This window comes from Pleurodeles waltl, chromosome 8, assembly GCF_031143425.1.
Source record: "Pleurodeles waltl isolate 20211129_DDA chromosome 8, aPleWal1.hap1.20221129, whole genome shotgun sequence".
Lineage (NCBI taxonomy): Eukaryota > Metazoa > Chordata > Amphibia > Caudata > Salamandridae > Pleurodeles > Pleurodeles waltl.
This window is the reverse complement of record NC_090447.1, coordinates 446,592,535-446,613,292: the sequence shown is the minus strand read 5'-3', so window position 1 is coordinate 446,613,292 and position 20,758 is coordinate 446,592,535. Positions and strand designations below refer to the sequence as shown.

General features: G+C 46.5%; 1 protein-coding gene across 1 annotated transcript in view; it reads right to left on the bottom strand.

Annotated features, from left to right (window-relative positions):
- LOC138249528 (ATP-binding cassette sub-family C member 5-like) overlaps window positions 1-20,758 on the bottom strand; it is a 2,567,733-nt gene that overhangs the window by 1,931,078 nt on the left and 615,897 nt on the right. The window contains exon 5 of the mRNA XM_069203478.1: window positions 5,629-5,802. Within this exon, the coding sequence (XP_069059579.1) occupies window positions 5,629-5,802 (174 nt within the window). The remainder of the gene's footprint in view (window positions 1-5,628; window positions 5,803-20,758) is intronic.

Genomic DNA, 20,758 nt, shown 5'->3' with positions numbered 1-20,758 from the left:
CATTGGAAGCAGACCTGATGATGGAAGATCAGGCGCAAGCATTGCGAGGCTTCCAGTCGGGGAAGGCACCGGGCCCTAACAGCTTCCCGGTTGAGTTGTATGAAGGTATGGTGGACATTGTGGCCAAGCCCATGCTAGCCATGTTCCAGGAGGCATGCAAAGAAGGCTGCTTGCCTGAGGACCAAAGAACTGCAGCTATTTTAGTAATAAACAAAGGGGGCAAGCAGTCAATAGACTGTGGTTCCTACAGGTCAATATCCCTACTGAATGTAGGGGCTAAGGTACTGGCGAAGGCCCTGGCAACTAGGCTACGGGGGGGTCATTACCTCGATTGTGTATCTGGACCAGTCAGGCTTTATGCCCAATAGTAGCACCCGATTTAGTCTCTGACGCCGCTATTGTGCACTCCACATGACAAAGTGACAGAAAACAGAACAGGCGGTCCTAATGACAGTGGATGCCAAGATGGCATTTGATTCTATTGAGTGTAATTAAATATTTGCCTCTTTAATGCAACTGGGTTTTGGGCCACGGTTCTGTGCCTGGATGAAACTGCTCTATCGATCCCCCAGGGCCACAGTGAGGGTAAACAGAGTGCTGTCCCATAGCTTTACCCTGCGAAGAGGCAGCCCTCAGGGATGTCCTCTCTCCCCCATGATTTTTGCTCTGGCGCTCGAACCACTGGTGGCTTGGATGCATCAGGACCCGTTCATAAGAGGTATCTGGGCACCCGGGGCTGGGAGGAGCAGATTTCCCTCTAAGCCGATGATGTTCTCCTTTACATTATGCAACTCACTATCTCTATAGGCAGGAAAATGCAGGTGTTTGCCATTTTCCGGGACCATTCTCGCTACACTATCAACTGGTCTAAATCGGTGGTCTATCCTCTCTCTGGGGTGAGTCCTCGACTGCCCCAGGATTGTGGGGCACCGGTAATCCTAGACGGTTTTCAATACTTGGGGATATATATATCACTCAGGATCCCTGGGAATTCCTGCAAAGGAACATACTCCCCTAGTTGGAGAGGATTTGGGAAGATATGGCTCATTAATGCAGCATGCCGTTGACGCTGATGGGCGGGGCTGCCCTCTATAAAATGATGAGCTTACCAAGATTTTTATATGCCAATACAAAATATGCCATTAAAGGTCCCTCCAGGCTTCTTTAAGAGAATTGATTGGGAGGTCCAACAACTGTTATGGCGGGGCAGTGCTCCAAGAATAGCATTACATATATTACTGAGAGGGGAGTACGATGGGGGGTTGCCTTGTGCATCACAGTTTTAGGGAGGACCGTAGACTGACACTGTGCATCACAGTCGTCTCAGGTGCAACTCCATCAGACAGCGGTTCCTTCTAATATGCTACCACCCCCTCGTCCACAACTGAATATTCATACATAGTCTCTAGCTTTTCCCTAGCTGTCCTAACTCTTACTCCCCTTCTAGAGTCCCAGGCATTTTAACGTTGTTTCTCTCTGGATCTGCACCGACCTCTATTAAAATAGTTAATTTTCAAACTTCACACCTGAAAATTGCTTGCTGTACCATGACCACGGCTGGGAACAGGTTTAAGTGAAGCATAAACTATATTCAGTGGCAGAGAGAGCAGGAAAGGCAACCAAGCACATCTGAGACTGCCCAGGATGGTGGTATGTAGGAAGAACACAAGCTGACATTCTTTGTGCATGGCTAATGGCGGTCAGGGGTGACCGTGGGAGCAGCAGGCATCACTGGCATTGAGCCATAGGCCTTCAAAACAAGCAAGGAGGTAAATGTTTCCAAAAGCCTTGCATGAACAAGCCCAGCTTTTGACTAAAGATGCCACCCAGTCCTAGACATCTGCAGTGGGTTTAGGTAATGTTTACCAGTCTCCGTGAACACGGCTAACTTTGGGATTCTATTTTCACGGAACCCTTAAACATTTCCAAAGCCTTTCACATAATGTTTACTCCATCGCACACTCTGAAATAAAGTATAAAGCATAAATTAAGCTTTGATGACATTTAATTATGGACACAAACCAATGAGTTACAGCTGAAATCATTTCGTAACGCTCACGCAAGCACACAGCTTTGATATGATGTTTACTTGTAAACATACACGGAGGCACATGTGCTAGCTTGTCTGCAGTGCACAGCACACAAATTACATATTACAATGCATGGGGCTGCCTGGTAACACTATATAGCCACGCAAACATTTTTCACAGAAGAGGAATTTTCAGAGTGACTAAAGCCGAAAACAGCACAAACACCGGCTACTTATATTTGCTCAAGATAGTAATGCGCTCACCTGTAAGTTATCCCAAACCTGTGCTTGATAAAGTGCACAAAATGTGTATCTTTAAAAACAAAGAGCTTGCGGTGTCACTTATCACTCGCCACATATTTCCACTCCCTTTGATTCACTTGTATGAATCCCCGTTTGAAGTAAACCCCGTTCCTTGTCTGGTGAACAGCAAGTGCTCTCATCATGGTGCTTTCATGGCTTTCATACTCCGGGTGTTATTAGGTGGCTCTTGATGTCACCTTCACGCATCTCTCTAAACAGCAAGTACGTCAAACACACGCGCATCTGCAGCAGAGATTGCCCAGCCACTAACTACAAACAAAACAGCTGATTTCCTTGGGGGCTTTTGCGCTGACTTTTTATTTCCTGCTTTTCCTCGGTTTGTGACTATAAAGTAAATTAGTCATCCCAGTGCCCTGCTGCTTGGGTGCTATAAAGGCGAGTGCTCCTGCCAGGCGATGAAGAGACCCCCCCAGACACTCTGACAGTGCAGGTCAACAACAAATCGGGGGGTCAGCCCTGACCCGCTGCTCCTCTGTCAAGGAGTTAGTGTTTCGAAAAGCGTTGAGAAGACCACAGGGCCCAATGCAGCGCTAAACCACATCTACAAGACAGGAAATATCGGGGTACAACCGAGGGGAAAGAGGAGAGTTAGGTGAAATAAAAACAGGAGATGTTCATGTGATTAGCCTAACGTTGTAGATACTCACAAATGACTATTGTGTTGTATTATGACCGCACACACGTTCAGATAACGTACTTGTCAGCGGCCATATACAGACACACACACGTTACACACACATGTTCTCTTTAAAGGCTGTCTACTCTGAAGAGTGCTGCCACATGTGGTTGGTTCGGTGTCCCTTGATTTGTCAAAATTTGCACTGTCGATCAGTCCATACTTAAAAGTGTCGGACTGTGCAGTGGGCTGGAGACAGCCGGACGCAGTTGGAACAACAAACTCTCAAACTTTGCTTTAGTCCTTCTGACAGGAAAGGGGGTTGAAAGGGTTTGATACACCTCTGTTTTAGAAGTTAGGGGTCCAACATTCATCAGGTGTCTGGGGCGGAGGGAGTTGAGGGGGAGTGTTGGACACTCTCTGGGGTGTGAATACCTCATTGTCCAGATACACACAAGCGCGCGCGAGCCCATCCCAGTACGATATGTGCAGCAGGCGCCTTGTATGGGTGTGTCCGTGCTGGTCCAAATGTGGAACTACAGCCCCATCAGAAGGTCAGGCCTCTCTCACTGCCAGATGCGCCCCGTTCTTTATTTATAATGTGCTGACGGGTTATAAACAGCCAATATTCGGTGTGAGACGTATGGAATAATGCCAGTTAAGGAGTGTATACTATAAAAGATAATATCTGCCTGCAGAGGTGGCTAGGTCAGGGAAAGCCTTGTGTGATTTATGTGCGGAGGAGAGAGGGTGGGGACGAGGGATGTGCGAGGAGCAGTTTTACAGGAGATAGCGGCATGCAGAAGGCCTGTGAATCATTCCTCGGTCCCAGAATAAAAAATTACTTTCCATGTGCTGCTGCCTTTCCTGAGGCTGCTGCTTCCACTGAAAATAAAAACCCGATAAAATTAAAATACATTGGCGACCCTTCCGCAGAAACAAGACTGCAGGATGTCTCCTGTGGAGGGCTCTGGAGCAGCTGGCAGTGTTTACTCTCTGCTGGATTTATAGCATGCGCTGGGCGACTTCAGGTAGATGTGAGGAGAAAAGAACAATCTTCACAAGCCTGTTTATGGGGGGAAGCCTGGAGAAGTGATCGGATTACTAGAGCCCTGTTAACAGAAACAGACTGGAGCCACTGAAACACCCACCGCTCTCGTCAAATGCTATTAGCCTAAGAAAAAAGTAATTCCTAAGCACATGCTACATAGGCACAAGTGGAAGGGTACAAGTACTAGGGCCATGCTCCAGGGGAATGTACAACTGTGGAAAAGGTGGGACAAAGAGCAAGGATTGACCACTAGCAAGCAAGGATTTTTTAAGGACATTGAAACAAACCAGTAAGAAAGCAGAGACCCCACAAAGAAGTATAGAAGTATATACTAAAGTATATACAAGAGGTCTCGAATGCTCAACCTAATAAAAACTGAATGTGACCTTCTGTGTTGTAGCTCGTGTAAAACACTACAATTCCTTCTGGGTGAGTGTGTGCTATATAAAACTGCACAAAAATACAATAAAGATAAATAAAGCAATAAGGGTGCAGGGAAGGGGCTACAGGCAAATATCATAGGTGATGTTGTTAAGGGCAGTAGGCTGGGGTGCAAAAGGAACAGTGTTTACGGTGAATAGATGAGGTAATTTGGAGCAATTAAAAAAATTTGGGATGCGAGCAGGATCAAACGAGAGAATGTTTAGGAATATAAAGATTAAGTAAGAAACGTGTAAATATTTTCAAAGGAAGGCACAGGCAGTCCCAGATGTCAAAGCAACCAACAATGGGGAGGGCAGGGCAGAAACAGAAAAAAATCCAGGGGAAGGAGCATCAATAAACAGCTGAATGTTAAATACAGAACACAAAAAGCATCAACAACCCCTTGAATGGAAAATATTAAATAGAGCATGGTACAAGTGCCCAAAAATGTACATATTGTTCAAGGCAGACCGTGCAGTAAAAAAAATCAAGGCTAGCAGGGGAGTAGGGGCACAACGCAAGAGAATAGCAGAGATGGTGGGGAGCTGCAAATGAATTGCTGAATGGGATTAAAGCAACTTGGACAGAGTAAGAAATGTGAGAAAACGTCAGCCAAATTGGTCGGAGGAATCAACAGAGCGTGGGAGGGCACAAAAGAAAAAAAAAACACACAGAAAGTGATGACAGAGGAACATATGCAGTTTATCAATGGCTAAAACAATAATAAACATTATAAAGCAGCAGTGGCCATGGGGAGGGACAAAAGGACAAACAAAAGTAAGAAGCAAGCAAATCAGATAGACAAGAAACCAAACAATCATAAGAAATGTGCTGACAGAAAGCCTGTCTTAAGTATAGGTACGGTTAACAATAGGGTGTGAACAACACCCAGCTAAAAGCTGTCTGTATGCAGGACCTAAAACGAGCGCGAAGAAAAAAAATGAGTGGCCATCTCACTTGACACTCTCTAAAGGTTTGTTTATAAACTGAAAAATTAATTGCATAGGTGCATGTTGCCCGGAGACAATGGAAAACTGCCCTGTATAATTAAAATTCACGTGCGAGTTTATTTCAGAGCTGAAAACTACTGGCTTTTTTATATGAACCGTTCAAACATTTTAAATCGAGTGCAATTTAAACTTTGAGAAATATCATGAAAAAGAAACGCAGTAAAATTAAACTTACCAGAAACGGGTAAAATAAGAAAAAAACGCCAGACCCCAAGAGAGCGGTGGGACCAAGAAATAGGCCCGTGTAAATGATTCCCAGAGCTGTAACAAATGGCCCTGCTGCCAAAATGCAGCCAAATGCAGCCACTTCAAAGAGGCGCTGACCATCGTTTGAAAACATGTTAATAAGCTGGAAGAAAAAACAAAACAAGATTTATGTTGGAAATGGTATAGCAGACAACTTTTTGACAGAAAACATTTTACACAACTGAGCACGCGCTTCTACGAGTGACATGGATCTTGTGATTGACACAACCACACTTCCCTCCATATTTATCTAATTACTTTTTTGTTACACTGCGCTGACAGGTTTAAAATGTTACTGAAATTAACAAAATCACAGGAGGCCACCCGAAGTGAGCATGAGTCATTTAAGTATGAACAATGACGTATTTTTTATCAAGTATTTGGTTTGATAAGGATAACCAAATTGATGTTGACAGTCGGTAGTCAATACATAAGTAAAAAAAAGTCATTATCTTCGCAAGATACAATTTTATGTATACTCACTTTGGCAAATTCCTTATAATTAGCAACTCGTTAAGAAACAAGTTGTTCAGTACTCAACTTTTACGATACGTGTGATCTCATTACTTGACATATAAACTATGGGGCATAATGAAGAAAAGTGGCGGTGCACGTAGTGCAGCGCCGATTTTCTTGCACCCCTTAGCGCCCTCCCTAACACCATGTGTGCGCCATATTTGAAATACAGCGCACCATGGCGGTAGTTAGAGGACTAGCGTCATAATTTTTTTATGCTAGTGCGGAGCTTTGCAGGATTATCGTCAAAAATGTTGACGCTAATCCTGCAAAGCCCATTGAGGCCCATTGTAATCAATTGTGTGCCTACTTTTAACGCCTGCTCTGAGCAGGCATTAACAGTGCCGAAACAAATGACACAAAGAAGGGGCATATTTAAGAAAAGTGGCGCTGCACACAGTGCAGCGCCACTTTTCTTGTGCCTCTTAGTGCCCCCTAACGCCACCATGTGTTCACCGTATTTAAAATACGGCACACCATGGCGTTAGTTAGGGGACTTTTGACGCTAATCCTGCAAAGCACCCTGAGGTCCATTGTAACGAATGGAAGCCTCCTTTTAATGCCTGCGCTGAGTACGTGCTAAAAGTCCCGCAAAAAATGACGCAAAGAAATCTCTTAAATTTCTTTGAGCCATTTTTTTGGCCCCCATAACGGGGGAACACCCCCTTTGCATACATTATACCTAGCGCAGGCATAATGTAGCGCAAAGGGTTACAACATGGCGCAATGCATGCATTGCGCCACTTTGTACATATGGCGCAGGAGTTTGGCCTTATTGTGCCACATTAGTATAAAAGAAATTACACTAATGTGGAGCAAGGAGGCACTAGGGTCTCCTAAATATGCCTCTATGTGTGTAAAAAGTTTTTCGGACTGAATAAGTCGTATTATGGATAACTAAAACATAATGCTCTTGTAAGTTGACAAATGCATAAAACGAAAAGCCATAACAATTATGGACATGCCAGGAGTATGCGTGCTGTAAGAGGGCAAGCCATGGCCCACTTCATCGGTGGCAAACATTGTTATTAAGGTGGCTTACTCTCTTCTTTGCACTGGTGCTTCTGCACAATAATTTTTCATTTGTAATTGACAAGCTTCACCTAGTCTTCTAAGTACGAAATGCCCTATTCAGAGGGGTCAGCTAGTTTTTACTAACCTGTAAGAGAATTGCAACACTAATCCCCCTATACACCTGCACCGTGAGTAGATATGCACGTTACTTTACAGATTCTAATCATCGTGTCCAAACACTTTGACAGCAGTTTTGCAGAACACTTAACTGGTCAAACTGGGACTACCTACCTTACATAAGGTGTGACCAGGTACCATTTTTGTTGAATGGAACCCCAAGATATGTAAAGGTCAGCAAAAGTCGATAAACACAAAAGTCTAACCCCTTTAACAACATGTGTTTTCACTTTCCCATTCAACTGACCACAAATCATAGTACATGATTTTGATACATTTGTGGCCTAACCTAGTCATTCCATAAACTGTAAATTCATTCAAAAGCTTCTGGAATTCCATCCGGTTCTTGCTATTAGGCACAGTCATCAGCATATAACAGTACTGTCAGTGATCGGCTCCCCAATTTGGGAGAATCAGTGTAGGAAAGTACCATCTTGCCTGGCATGTTACCCCCATATTTCACTGTATATATGTTGTTTTAGTGTATGTGTCACTGGGACCCTGCCAGCCAGGGCCCCAGTGCTCATAAGTGTGCCCTGTATGTGTTCCCTGTGTGATGACTAACTGTCTCACTGAGGCTCTGCTAATCAGAACCTCAGTGGTTATGCTCTCTCTGCTTTCTAAATTGTCACTAACAGGCTAGTGACCAATTTCACCAATTCACATTGGCATACTGGAACACCCTTATAATTCCCTAGTATATGGTACTGAGGTACCCAGGGTATTGGGGTTCCAGGAGATCCCTATGGGCTGCAGCATTTCTTTTGCCACCCATAGGGAGCTCTGACAATTCTTACACAGGCCTGCCACTGCAGCCTGAGTGAAATAACGTCCACGTTATTTCATAGCCATTTACCACTGCACTTAAGTAGCTTATAAGTCACCTATATGTCTAACCTTTACCTGGTAAAGGTTGGGTGCAAAGTTACTTAGTGTGTGGGCACCCTGGCACTAGCCAAGGTGCCCCCACATCGTTCAGGGCAAATTCCCCGGACTTTGTGAGTGCGGGGACACCATTACACGCGTGCACTATACATAGGTCACTACCTATGTATAGCGTCACAATGGTAACTCCGAACATGGCCATGTAACATGTCTAAGATCATGGAATTGTCACCCCAATGACAATTCCATGATCCCCCGAGTCTCTAGCACAGACCCGGGTACTGCCAAACTACCTTTCCTGGGATTTCACTGCAGCTGCTGCCAACCCCTCAGACAGGTTTCTGCCCTCCTGGGGTCCAGCCAGGCTTGGCCCAGGAAGGCAGAACAAAGGACTTCCTCAGAGAGAGGGTGTTACACCCTCTCCCTTTGGAAAAAGGTGTCAGGGCTGGGGAGGAGTAGCCTCCCCCAGCCCCTGGAAATGCTTTGATGGGCACAGATGGTGCCCATCTCTGCATAAGCCAGTCTACACCGGTTCAGGGATCCCCCAGCCCTGCTCTGGCGCGAAACTGGACAAAGGAAAGGGGAGTGACCACTCCCCTGACCTGCACCTCCCAGGGAAGGTGCCCAGAGCTCCTGCAGTGTGCTCCAGATCTCTGCCATCTTGGAAACAGAGGTGCTGCTGGCACACTGGACTGCTCTGAATGGCCAGTGCCAGCAGGTGACGTCACAGACTCCTTCTGATAGGCTCTTACCTGTGTTGCTAGCCTATCCTCCTTCCTAGGTAGCCAAACCTCCTTTTCTGGCTATTTAGGGTCTCTGCTTTGGGGAATTATTTAGATAACGAATGCAATTGCTCATCAGAGTTCCTCTGCATCTCTCTCTTCACCTTCTGCCAAAGGATCGATCGCTGACTGCTCAGGACGCCTGCAAAACCGCAACAAAGTAGCCAAAGACGACTACTGCAACCTTGTATCGCTTCTCCTGCCGCCTTCTCGACTGTTTCCTGGTGGTGCATGCTCTGGGGGTAGCCTGCCTCCTTTCTGCACCAGGAGCTCTGAAGAAATCTCCAGTGGGTCGATGGAATCTTCCCCCTGCAACCGCAGGCAACAAAAGACTGCATCACCAGTCCCCTGGGTCTCCTCTCAGCACGACGAGCGTGGTCCCTGGAACTCAGCAACTCTGTCCAAGTGACTCCCACAGTCCAGTGACTCTTCAGTCCAAGTTTGGTGGAGGTAAGTCCTTGCCTCCCAATCGCTAGACTGCATTGCTGGGTACCGCATGATTTGCATCTGCTCCGGCTCCTGTGCACTCTTCCAGGATTTCCATCGTGCACAGCCAAGCCTGGGTCCCCGACACTCTAACCTGCAGTGCACAACCTCCTGAGTTGTCTTCCGGTGTCGTGGGACTCCCTTTTGTGTCTTCGGGTGAGCTCCGGTTCACTCCTCTTCCAAGTGCCTGTTCCGGTACTTCTGCAGGTGCTGCCTGCTTCTGTGAGGGCTCCCTGACTTGCTGGGCGCCCCCTCTGTCTCCTCATCCAAGTGGCGACATCCTGGTCCCTCCTGGGCCACAGCAGCATCTAAAAACCCTAACCGCGACCCTTGCAGCTAGCAAGGCCTGTTTGCGGTCTTTCTGCGTGGGAACACCTCTGCAAGCTTCTTCACGAAGTGGGACATCCATCCTCCAAAGGGGAAGTTTCTAGCCCTCTTCGTTCTTGCAGAATCCACAGCTTCTACCATCCGGTGGCAGCTTCTTTGCACCCTCAGTTGGCATTTCTTGGGCATCTGCCCAATCTCGACTTTGTCGCGACTCTTGGACTTGGTCCCCTTGTTCCACAGGTACTCTCGTCCGGAAATCCACTTTGGTTGCATTGCTGGTGTTGGTCTTCCTTGCAGAATTCCCCTATCACGACTGCTGTGCTCTCTGGGGAATATAGGTGCCCTTTACACCTACTTTTCAGGGTCTTGGGGTGGGCTATTTTTCTAACCCTCACTGTTTTCTTACAGTCCCAGCGACCCTCTACAACCTCACATAGGTTTGGGGTCCATACGTGGTTCGCATTCCACTTTTGGAGTATATGGTTTGTGTTGCCCTTATACCTATGTGCTCCTATTGCAATTCACTGTAACTATACATTGCTTGCATAACTTCTTTTTGCTATTACTGCATATTTTTGGTATTGTGTACATATATCTTGTGTATATTTGGCATCCTCATACTGAGGGTTCTCACTGAGATACTTTTGGCATATTGTCATAAAAATAAAGTACCTTTATTTTTAGTATATCTGTGTATTGTGTTTTCTTATGATATTGTGCATATGACACCAGTGGTATAGTAGGAGCTTTGCATGTCTCCTAGTCCAGCCTAAGCTGCTCTGCTATAGCTACCTTCTATCAGCCTAAGCTGCTAGAAACACCTCTTCTACACTAATAAGGGATAACAGGACCTGGTACAGAGTGTAAGTACCCCTTGGTACCCACTACAAGCCAGACCAGCCTCCTACAATATCACATTAAAACAATGGCCAAATTGGAGTGGGGAGAAATGTAGTGACTATAGTATGCGTGCCATTTTTGGTTGGTTTAAGTCAGAAAGGAAATATTTACTTGAATTCTAGAACCTTCCTAGAACCTCCCAGAATCAAAATATTCTTTATATGACCATGAAGCCTTTGCCCTCAGGCTAGCTCTGCACAAGGCTAGCACTCGACCTGTCTGTCCTGCCTGTCTCCTAGTGAGCTGTGTCATCCTGAAGCGGTGGCAAAGAATGGCCACTACTTGCCTATCCTGCCTGGAGGATGCCAACGTTGTATCTACAATCAAGTAAGCAGGACTTGTTGACACAGGCTTTAACACAGTCAGCACATACAGAGCGCTTGGGTGTGCCTGTCTCCTCATGACACAGTGTGACATATTGGTAAAGCCAACGGAAGGAGTTGTCGGGGAGATGTAGGGAAGAGAGAGACAGGCACCAGAAAGGGAAGGGAGAAACAATCAAGTGAGGAGAGGTGCAGCATGACCCTGAGATGCAGCAATACTTGGTGTTGAACGGAGGGTAAGAGGGAGGGTGTTGAGTGTGTGAGGGAAAGAGCTTGAGGACTAATAAGGTGTGAGGAACTGGAATGGACAAGAAATCCATCCATCATGAGAAAGGGGCTGATCAAAAGCACACTATGACCACCATAGTCATAGCTACAGCTGCTGCCACCTCACAGACAGGGTTTTGCCCTCCTGGGGTCTGAGCAGCTCAGTCCCAGGAAGGCAGAACAAAGCATTTCCTCTGAGAGCAGGGTGTTACACCCTCTCCCTTTGGAAATAGGTGTTACAGGCTGGGGAGGGGTAACCTCCCCCAGCCTCTGGAAATGATTTGAAGGGCACAGATGGTGCCCTCCTTGCATAAGCCATTCTACACCGGTTCAGGGACCCCTTGTCCCCCGCTCTGGGGTGAAACTGGACAAAGGAAAAGGGAGTGACCACTCCCCTGTCCATCACCACCCTAGGAGTGGTGCCCAGGATGGCAGAAACCTGTCTGTGAGGTGGCAGCAGCTGGGGCTGCAGTGAAAACCCCAGAGAGCTGGTTTGACAGTACTCTGGGTCTATGGTGGAGCCCCCAGGGTGGATGGGATTGCCTCCCCAATTCCAGATTTAGATTGGAGGTTCAATTTTACAATCTTAGACACCTCACATGGCCATAGTCGGGGTTACCATTGTGAAGCTACATATATGTATTGACATATCTGTAGTGCACGCTTATAATGGTATCCCCGCACTCACAAAGTCCGGGAATTGGGTCCTGGACAATGTGGGGGCACCTTTGCTAGTGCAAGGGTGCCCTCACACACAGTAACTTTGCACCTAGCCTTCAGTAAATGAAGGTTAGACATATAGGTGACTTATAAGTTACCTGGTGCAGTGAAAATGGCTGTGAAATAGTGAGTGCACTATTTCACTCATGCTGCAATGGCAGTTCTGAAGGAGTGTTTGTCTGAGCTCCTTATGGGTGGCAAAATAAATGCTGCAGCCCATAAGGATCTCCTGGAACCCCAATGCCCTGGGTACCTAGGTACCATATACTAGGGACTTATAAGCGGGGTCCAGTGTGCCAATCAGAATTGGAATATAGAGTCACTAAACTATAGTGAGAAATTTGGTACAGAGAGAGAGAGAGCATAAGCACTGGAGTTCTGGTTAGCAAAATTCCAGTGACACAGTCAAGCATACTGACAACACATACAGGACACAAACTATGAGCACTGGGGTCCTTGCAAGCAGGATCCCAATGAGACAGTAAAAACACACTGACAAACAGGCAAAAAGTGGGGGTATCCATCACAATTACTCTCACTAAAATGAAAATAGTCCTTACATTTTCCAGTGTTGGAATTTTGATAGATTCACATGTTTATATCATTCCCTGTTATCAGGCTGGGAAACCTTTGTAAATTTAAATAGTAATAAACAGTGTTAAAATGTCCACCATGTTTGGTAAGTAGTACATTGACATCATTTCAGATATCCCAAACTTCAGGCAATGTGGTGGATGTACTGAGATCTTTACTCCCCTAATGGTCACTATTGCATGTCGTTTTTGAGGGTGCCCCTGGAAAGAGGTCCGCTGTTTACTATCTCAAATTGTATTTTTTCTAAATGTGTATTATTGTGTTTTTTTTTTTTTACAGATGAAGACATACAAAATAAAAACTGTAGCATGTCAAACCACATTTAAATTGTCATTTCAGGTGAAGAGCTAACAACATTTTCAACTCTAAGCAATATATCCTAATAATGCATACACCAGAGTCAATATTATATAGAATCATACAACTGTAAATTGAATGTGTAAAAAGTGATGTCAGGCACATCCAGGTGACTGAAGCTAAGTGAGAGTAGAATCGGTGGGGGATAGTTGGGTAGGAGATCGGGAGGGTGCAGGATTTATACCTGGTAACCCCGAGCAAATTGGGAGTTTTAGGATCCTGAATAGGGAGCTGGAGATATGGGCCAGTCGGCTGGACAAGAGGAATATCTAGGACGGAGGGACCAAGATAATGGGAGGACGTGGATTGAATAGATGGGAGGGGAATTATAAGGAGTGTAAGGGCTCATCCAGACAACTAAAGAAGGATGGAGTCCATTGAGGTTTAGAGGCCCTAGTCAGGATAAAGGGATCTGCTGTCATAGGAGAGAAAAACAGGCAAAAGGAATTCTCAAAAGGGTGAAGGTATTGCCACCACGTCAGACCACTAGTTTGGCGAACAATCTACCCCATTCTTGGGTGATCTGGTGGCATCGTTTGGCCTTAGCCTCTTCCCTGTGGAGCACCACTGCCTCAGTGCTAGCCCACGTATCACACTAGAGGGGATGTAGGTTTTGCATTGCAATGTGATGGTGATTTTTGGCATGATCAGGGGCAGGTCATAAAAGTGAGTGACTGCTTTATGCTTCTTTGGGAGTTTGTATATTCCCAGGGTGTCTATCTCCCCAGTGTCCACCCCTGGTAACTCTGTAACAGACGTAAACTTCACAGACACCTCAGTACAGTAAGAGCTCAGTCTTAGGTAGTCCCATAGCAAGTGTTCCAACTCTGGTGCTGGGGAGTTGAATCTACTACATGCATCAGAAGTCACAGAGACAATTCAGTGTAGCCTTTTAGGGGAAAGGTACGTCCTGTGTATTATGTAAAACTGATCAATTTTAGGCAAGTGCTTCTAGAGATTCGATGGGGATACTCCAGGGCTTTCTCCCACTCTTTGTCATGCAAGGCCCTGCAGAATGTTTCCTCCCAGGTCTCTCTCAAGGATTTTAGAGACACTTGAGTGTGGGATATAAGAGCTCTAGTCAGCTATGATGTATGTCTCCGGCCGTTGCCTATTGTGTAGATAGTGTGTACCAGTTGGGGTGTGGTTGGCTCTGGATTTCCTACCATCCCTATGCCTCTGAAGGCTTGATACAACAAACCATAAGTAAGGAACTGGACATTGTGGAGGTCAAATTGCATTTTCAGAGTTAGAAATTGTTGTTGGCCATATTGGAAAAGATCACCGAGTGAGATGATTGCAGCTTGGTCCCAGAACCTCAACTCATGTCTAGTGAGGTGCCTTTGTTTTTTTGCAGAGATCGAGGAAAGGGAAAGAGGGTGCATAAATTCTTGATAGACAGTAATCCTGTTTCAACAGGTGAGGGTGACGCATTAAAGGTGAGGTAATTTGACACCCTTGCCCGGGGCTACCAGGATAGGATTTCAACCTCATCAAGGGAGGTGGAAGTTTCAGAGAGCATGTGTCCGTGAGGAAAAGTGCCAATATCTAGCATGTTAGCCATTGATGTTAGGCTGTCAAATATTAATGTTCAAAATTTTGGGCTCCAAGGTTTCCCTTGTCAGGAGGAAGCTGCAATTTGTAATGTGCCAATCTTTGGTGTCTGTTGTGCTAAATGAGTCCGCCCAACAATTTGTCGAGGTCCCTAAACAATTTCTGGGGGAGTACCAATGGGAGGTTAGCAAAGTGTGACAAAAGGCAAGGCAGCATCACTATCTTTGAAACTGCACTACAACCTGCTGTTGATGCTCTTGAGAGCAGAGAGAGATCACTGTGGCTGTAAGGTTGCCATGTAGGAAATCCTGCTCTGCATGAAATATCCAGACTACTAGATATCCAAAGGAGCTGCCCTCCCACTTCACCAGTCTCCCTACAAAATTTAGCTGCACAGGAGTCACATTGGGGACAAGGGGAATAGGAAGGGCTAACTCCAACTCACTTGCAAGGCTGAGATAGTTGCAAAAGTGAGTAAGAGGTGGGCAATGCTAGAGTAATCATCTTTGAGTTAAAATGACACGCCGATCGAATAAAGAAAGACAACATGCATTCTGTCCATTAAAATAATTACCCACTGTCTCTTGGAAACACATGTAGGCCACTAGATGCTCCATTGGTATCACAAATAAGAGGAGAGAGGGTGGGCAATCCTGTCGAGCACCCATGCCTAACCGCACGAACTGCATCGGAAACCTGTCCCCCAAAACCTGACTCTAATAATGGGATATGAGTAAAGTAGCCAAATCAAGTTGATAGTACTGTTTCCAAAGCTGAATCTGGACAGGTCTTTGTAGGAGGCTGGACTGGCTTGTAGTGAGTACCAAGGGGTACTTGCACCTTGCACCAGGCCCAGTTATCCCTTATTAGTGTATAGGGTGTCTAGCAGCTTAGGCTGATAGATAATGGTAGCTTAGCAGAGCAGCTCAGGCTGAACTAGGAGACGTGTGAAGCTACTACAGTACCACTTAGTGTCATATGCACAATATCATAAGAAAACACAATACACAGTTATACTAAAAATAAAGGTACTTTATTTTTATGACAATATGCCAAAGTATCTTAGAGTGTACCCTCAGTGAGAGGATAGGAAATATACACAAGATATATATACACAATAGCAAAAATATGCAGTATAGTCTTAGAAAACAGTGCAAACAATGTATAGTTACAATAGGATGCAATGGGGAAACATAGGGATAGGGGCAACACAAACCATATACTCCAAAAGTGGAATGCGAACCACGAATGGACCCCAAACCTATGTGACCTTGTAGAGGGTCGCTGGGACTATTAGAAAATAGTGAGAGTTAGAAAAATAACCCTCCCCAAGACCCTGAAAAGTGAGTGCAAAGTGCACCAAAGTTCCCCTAAGGACAAAATAGTCGTGTTAGAGGGAAAATGCAAGGAAAACACAAATCAGCAATGCAACAACGATGGATTCCTGACTGAGGGTACCTGTGGAACAAGGGGACCAAGTCCAAAAGTCACAAGCAACTCGGAGATGGGCAGATGCCCAAGAAATGCCAGCGGTTGGTGCAAAGAAGCTCTTACTAGGCTGAAGAACTGTGAATACTGCAGGAACGACAAGGGCTAGAGACTTCCCCTTTGGAGGATGGATCCCCCACGCCTTGGAGAGTCGTGCAGAAGTGTTTTCCCGCCGGATGGACGCCAACAAGCCTTGCTACACACAAATCGTGCGTTTGGCGTTTTTGGACGCTGCTGGGGCCCAGGAGGGACCAGGAGGTCGCAAATTGGACCTGCAGAGAGAGGGGACGTCGAGCAAGACAAAGAGCCCTCACTGAAGCAGGTAGCACCCGGAGAAGTGCCAGAAACAGGCACTACGAGGATGCGTGAAACGGTGCTCGCCGAAGTTGCACAAAGGAGTCCCACGTCGCCGGAGACCAACTTAGAAAGTCGTGCAATGCAGGTTAGAGTGCCGTGGAGCCAGGCTTGGCTGTGCACGAAGGATTTCCGCCGGAAGTGCACAGGGGCCGGAGTAGCTTGCAAAGTCGCGGTTCCCAGCAATGCAGCCCAGCGAGGTGAGGCAAGGACTTACCTCCACCAAACTTGGGCTGAAGAGTCACTGGACTGTGGGGGTCACTTGGACAGTGTCGCTGGATTTGAGGGACCTCGCTCGTCGTGCTGAGAGGAGACCCAAGGGACCGGTAATGCAGCTTTTTGGTGCCTGCGGTTGCAGGGGGAAGATTCCGTCGACCCACGGGAGATTTCTTCGGAGCTTCTGGTGCAGAGAGGAGGCAGACTACCCCCACAGCATGCACAAGCAGGAAAACAGTCGAGAAGGCGGCAGGATCAGCGTTACAGAGTTGCAGTAGTCGTCTTTGCTACTATGTTGCAGGTTTGCAGGCTTCCAGCGCGGTCAGCGGTCGATTCCTTATCAGAAGGTGAAGAGGGAGATGCAGAGGAACTTGGCTGAGCTCATGCATTCGTTATCTAAAGTTTCCCCAGAGACAGAGACCCTAAATAGCCAGAAAAGAGGGTTTGGCTACCTAGGAGAGAGGAAAGGCTACTAACACCTGAAGGAGCCTATCACAAGGAGTCTCTGACGTCACCTGGTGGCACTGGCCACTCAGAGCAGTCCAGTGTGCCAGCAGCACCTCTGTTTCCAAGATGGCAGAGGTCTGGAGCACACTGGAGGAGCTCTAGACACCTCCCAGGGGAGGTGCAGGTCAGGGGAGTGGTCACTCCCCTTTCCTTTGTCCAGTTTCGCGCCAGAGCAGGGGCTAAGGGGTCCCTGAACCGGTGTAGACTGGCTTATGCAGAATTGGGCACATCTGTGCCCAACAAAGCATTTCCAGAGGCTGGGGGAGGCTACTCCTCCCCTGCCTTCACACCATTTTCCAAAGGGAGAGGGTGTCACACCCTCTCTCAGAGGAAGTTCTTTGTTCTGCCATCCTGGGCCAGGCCTGGCTGGACCCCAGGAGGGCAGCTGCCTGTCTGAGGGGTTGGCAGCAGCAGCAGCTGCAGAGAAACCCCAGGAAGGGCAGTCTGGCAGTACCAGGGTCTGTGCTACAGACCACTGGGATCATGGAATTGTACCAACAATGCCAGGATGGCATAGAGGGGGCAATTCCATGATCATAGACATGTTACATGGCCATATTCGGAGTTACCATGGTGAAGCTACATATAGGTAGTGACCTATATGTAGTGCACGCGTGTAATGGTGTCCCCGCACTCACAAAGTTCAGTGAATTGGCTCTGAACAATGTGGGGGCACCTTGGCTAGTGCCAGGGTGCCCTCACACTAAGTAACTTTGCACCTAACCTTTACCAGGTAAAGGTTAGACATATAGGTGACTTATAAGTTACTTAAGTGCAGTGTAAAATGGCTGTGAAATAACGTGGACGTTATTTCACTCAGGCTGCAGTGGCAGGCCTGTGTAAGAATTGTCAGAGCTCCCTATGGGTGGCAAAAGAAATGCTGCAGCCCATAGGGATCTCCTGGAACCCCAATACCCTGGGTACCTCAGTACCATATACTAGGGAATTATAAGGGTGTTCCAGTAAGCCAATGTAAATTGGTAAAAATGGTCACTAGCCTGTTAGTGACAATTTAAAAGTAATGAGAGAGCATAACCACTGAGGTTCTGGTTAGCAGAGCCTCAGTGAGACAGTTAGGCACCACACAGGGAACATATACATGCACACCTATGAGCACTGGGGCCCTGTGTGACAGGGTCCCAGTGACACATACATATAGGCCACAAACCTATGAGCACTGGGGTCCTGACCAGCAGGATCCCAGTGACACATAACAAACATACTGAAAACATAGTGTTTTCACTATGAGCACTGGGGCCTAGCCATCAGGATCCCAGTGAGACAGTGAAAACAGTGACAAACATCCTGACATACACTCACAAACAGGCCAAAAGTGGGGGTAACAAGGCTAGAAAGAGGCTACTTTCTCACACAACCCCCCCCCCCCAAACGAAGGACAATAAGGCTAACCTTGGCCAGTTGAGACTTTATTGTCTAAGTGGTGATAAGTAGAGAGTAGCTCTGCAATAGACTGGTTACTCCCTTTATCATCCACTATATGGTTACTTCCCTGTGGGGATGTAAACCACCCTGTTTGAAGTTTTTTAGCTAAGCAACAATGTGAAGATGTATTTTCAGAGTTTCTATCAGTAAGTTTTAGTTTAGAGCAGTGGGAATTGTCCACTGAACCTATTTGTAGTGATGGAAATGCCAGACAGGGATGCTGTCTCAGAAAAGCCATAGCTGGGCAAAAACTTTGTCCATCTGGCTGGAAGAGAGAACAGGGATGCTGTTTCTCTTGAGTTGGAGCAGGGCAGGGATGCTGTCCTATGAGCTCCACACTAGGGCAGGGATGCTGTCATAAGTGTTGTGAGGTAGTGCAGGGTTTCTGCACTAAAGTTTCTCTGGGAGGATTGGAGGGATGCTCCATGTTAACTAAAATGGTGCTCTTTTTCTCACCAATGTTAGTTATCCCACAGAGAGGTACTTCCACCTCAGGGAGTCCAGCTTTGCCAGCTGATGATTCCCTTGGAACAGGTGCCACCCCAGGAGAGGTTTCTCCCACCACAGGAATAGTATCCTGAATGGTAGGGTGGTTAGGGGATACTGTGATACCCTTTTTACCTGTTGATGGAGAGGGATCCTGAGTTTTCAGGCCTTCTCTCCTTTGCTTTTTCATTTCACTTGAAATGAGAGGGAACAATTCCTCAGGGATGCCCAGCATGGCTGCATGGGCATAAAACTCTACATTAGCCCAACCTGAGGCCTCTAGGTCATTACCTAAGAGACAGTCTACAGGTAAGCTAGGTGATACCACCACCTGCTTAGGGCCAGTAACTCCACCCCAACTAAACTGAATTATAGCTAAGGGAAGAAACTTAGTGGAGTTATGGGCATCAATAATCTTATACTGTTGTCCAATGATGTGTTGTTCAGGAGGCACTAGGTTTTCAGTCACCAAAGTGAAACTGGCACCTGTGTCCCTGTAGGCCAAGGCCTCAACACCATTTATTGATACTGTCTGCCTGTACTTATCCATTGTAAGGGGACAAGCAGCCAGTGTGGCAAGGCCAATGCCACTAGGTGTGACAGAAACTGTCTTGGGACTGATTACATCAGTTTCCACTATGGACCCATAAGTGAACCCAACTACACCCTTTGCTTGACTGTTGCCAGCAGTCCCACCACTAGTACCACTACTGCTAGGGGCACTAGAGCTTGATGTATTAGTGGTGGTAGGCTCAGGGGGTTTACCTGGACAGGACTTATCCCCTGGCCTATGGCCTCTGTTTTTACACACAAAGCACCAAGGCTTTTTAATGTGTGCAGGTTGGGAAGAAGAGGAAGAATTTGTTTTATCCCCACCCTCTGAAGAGTGTTTAAGATTTGAAGTGGGATCTTTGGTTTTACCCTTATCCCCATGCTTATCTTGAGATTTTTCACCATCTTTCTTCTTATTGCCATCTTTGTCACCCCCTGTATGAACTTTTCTGTTCACCCTTGTTCTGACCCATTTGTCTGCCTTCTTTCCCAATTCTTGGGGAGAGGTCAGATCAGAGTCTACCAGGTACTGGTGCAACAAATCAGACACACAATTATTAAGTATATGCTCTCTCAGGATTGTGTTATACAGGCTTTCATAATCAGTAACTTTACTGCCATGTAACCACCCCTCCAAGGCCTTCACTGAATGGTCAATAAAATCAACCCAGTCTTGTGAAGACTCCTTTTTGGTCTCTCTGAACTTTATCCTGTACTGTTCAGTGGTTAAGCCATAACCATCCAGGAGTGCATTCTTAAGAACTGTAAAATTATTGGCATAATTTTCTTTCACAGTAAGGAGCCTATCCCTACCTTTTCCACTAAATGATAGCCATAGGATAGCAGCCCACTGCCTTTGAGGGACATCTTGTACAACACAGGCCCTCTCAAGTGCAGCAAACCACTTGTTAATGTCATCCCCCTCTTTGTAAGGGGGAACTATCTTATGCAGATTCCTGGAATCATGCTCTTTTGCAGGATGACTATGGGGAATACTGCTGCTGCCACCATGGGTATCTAAACCCAACTTCTGTCTTTCCCTCTCTATTTCTAAAGACTGTCTATCCAAATCCAGCTGTTGCTTCTTGAGCTTCAGTCTGGTTTGTTCCAC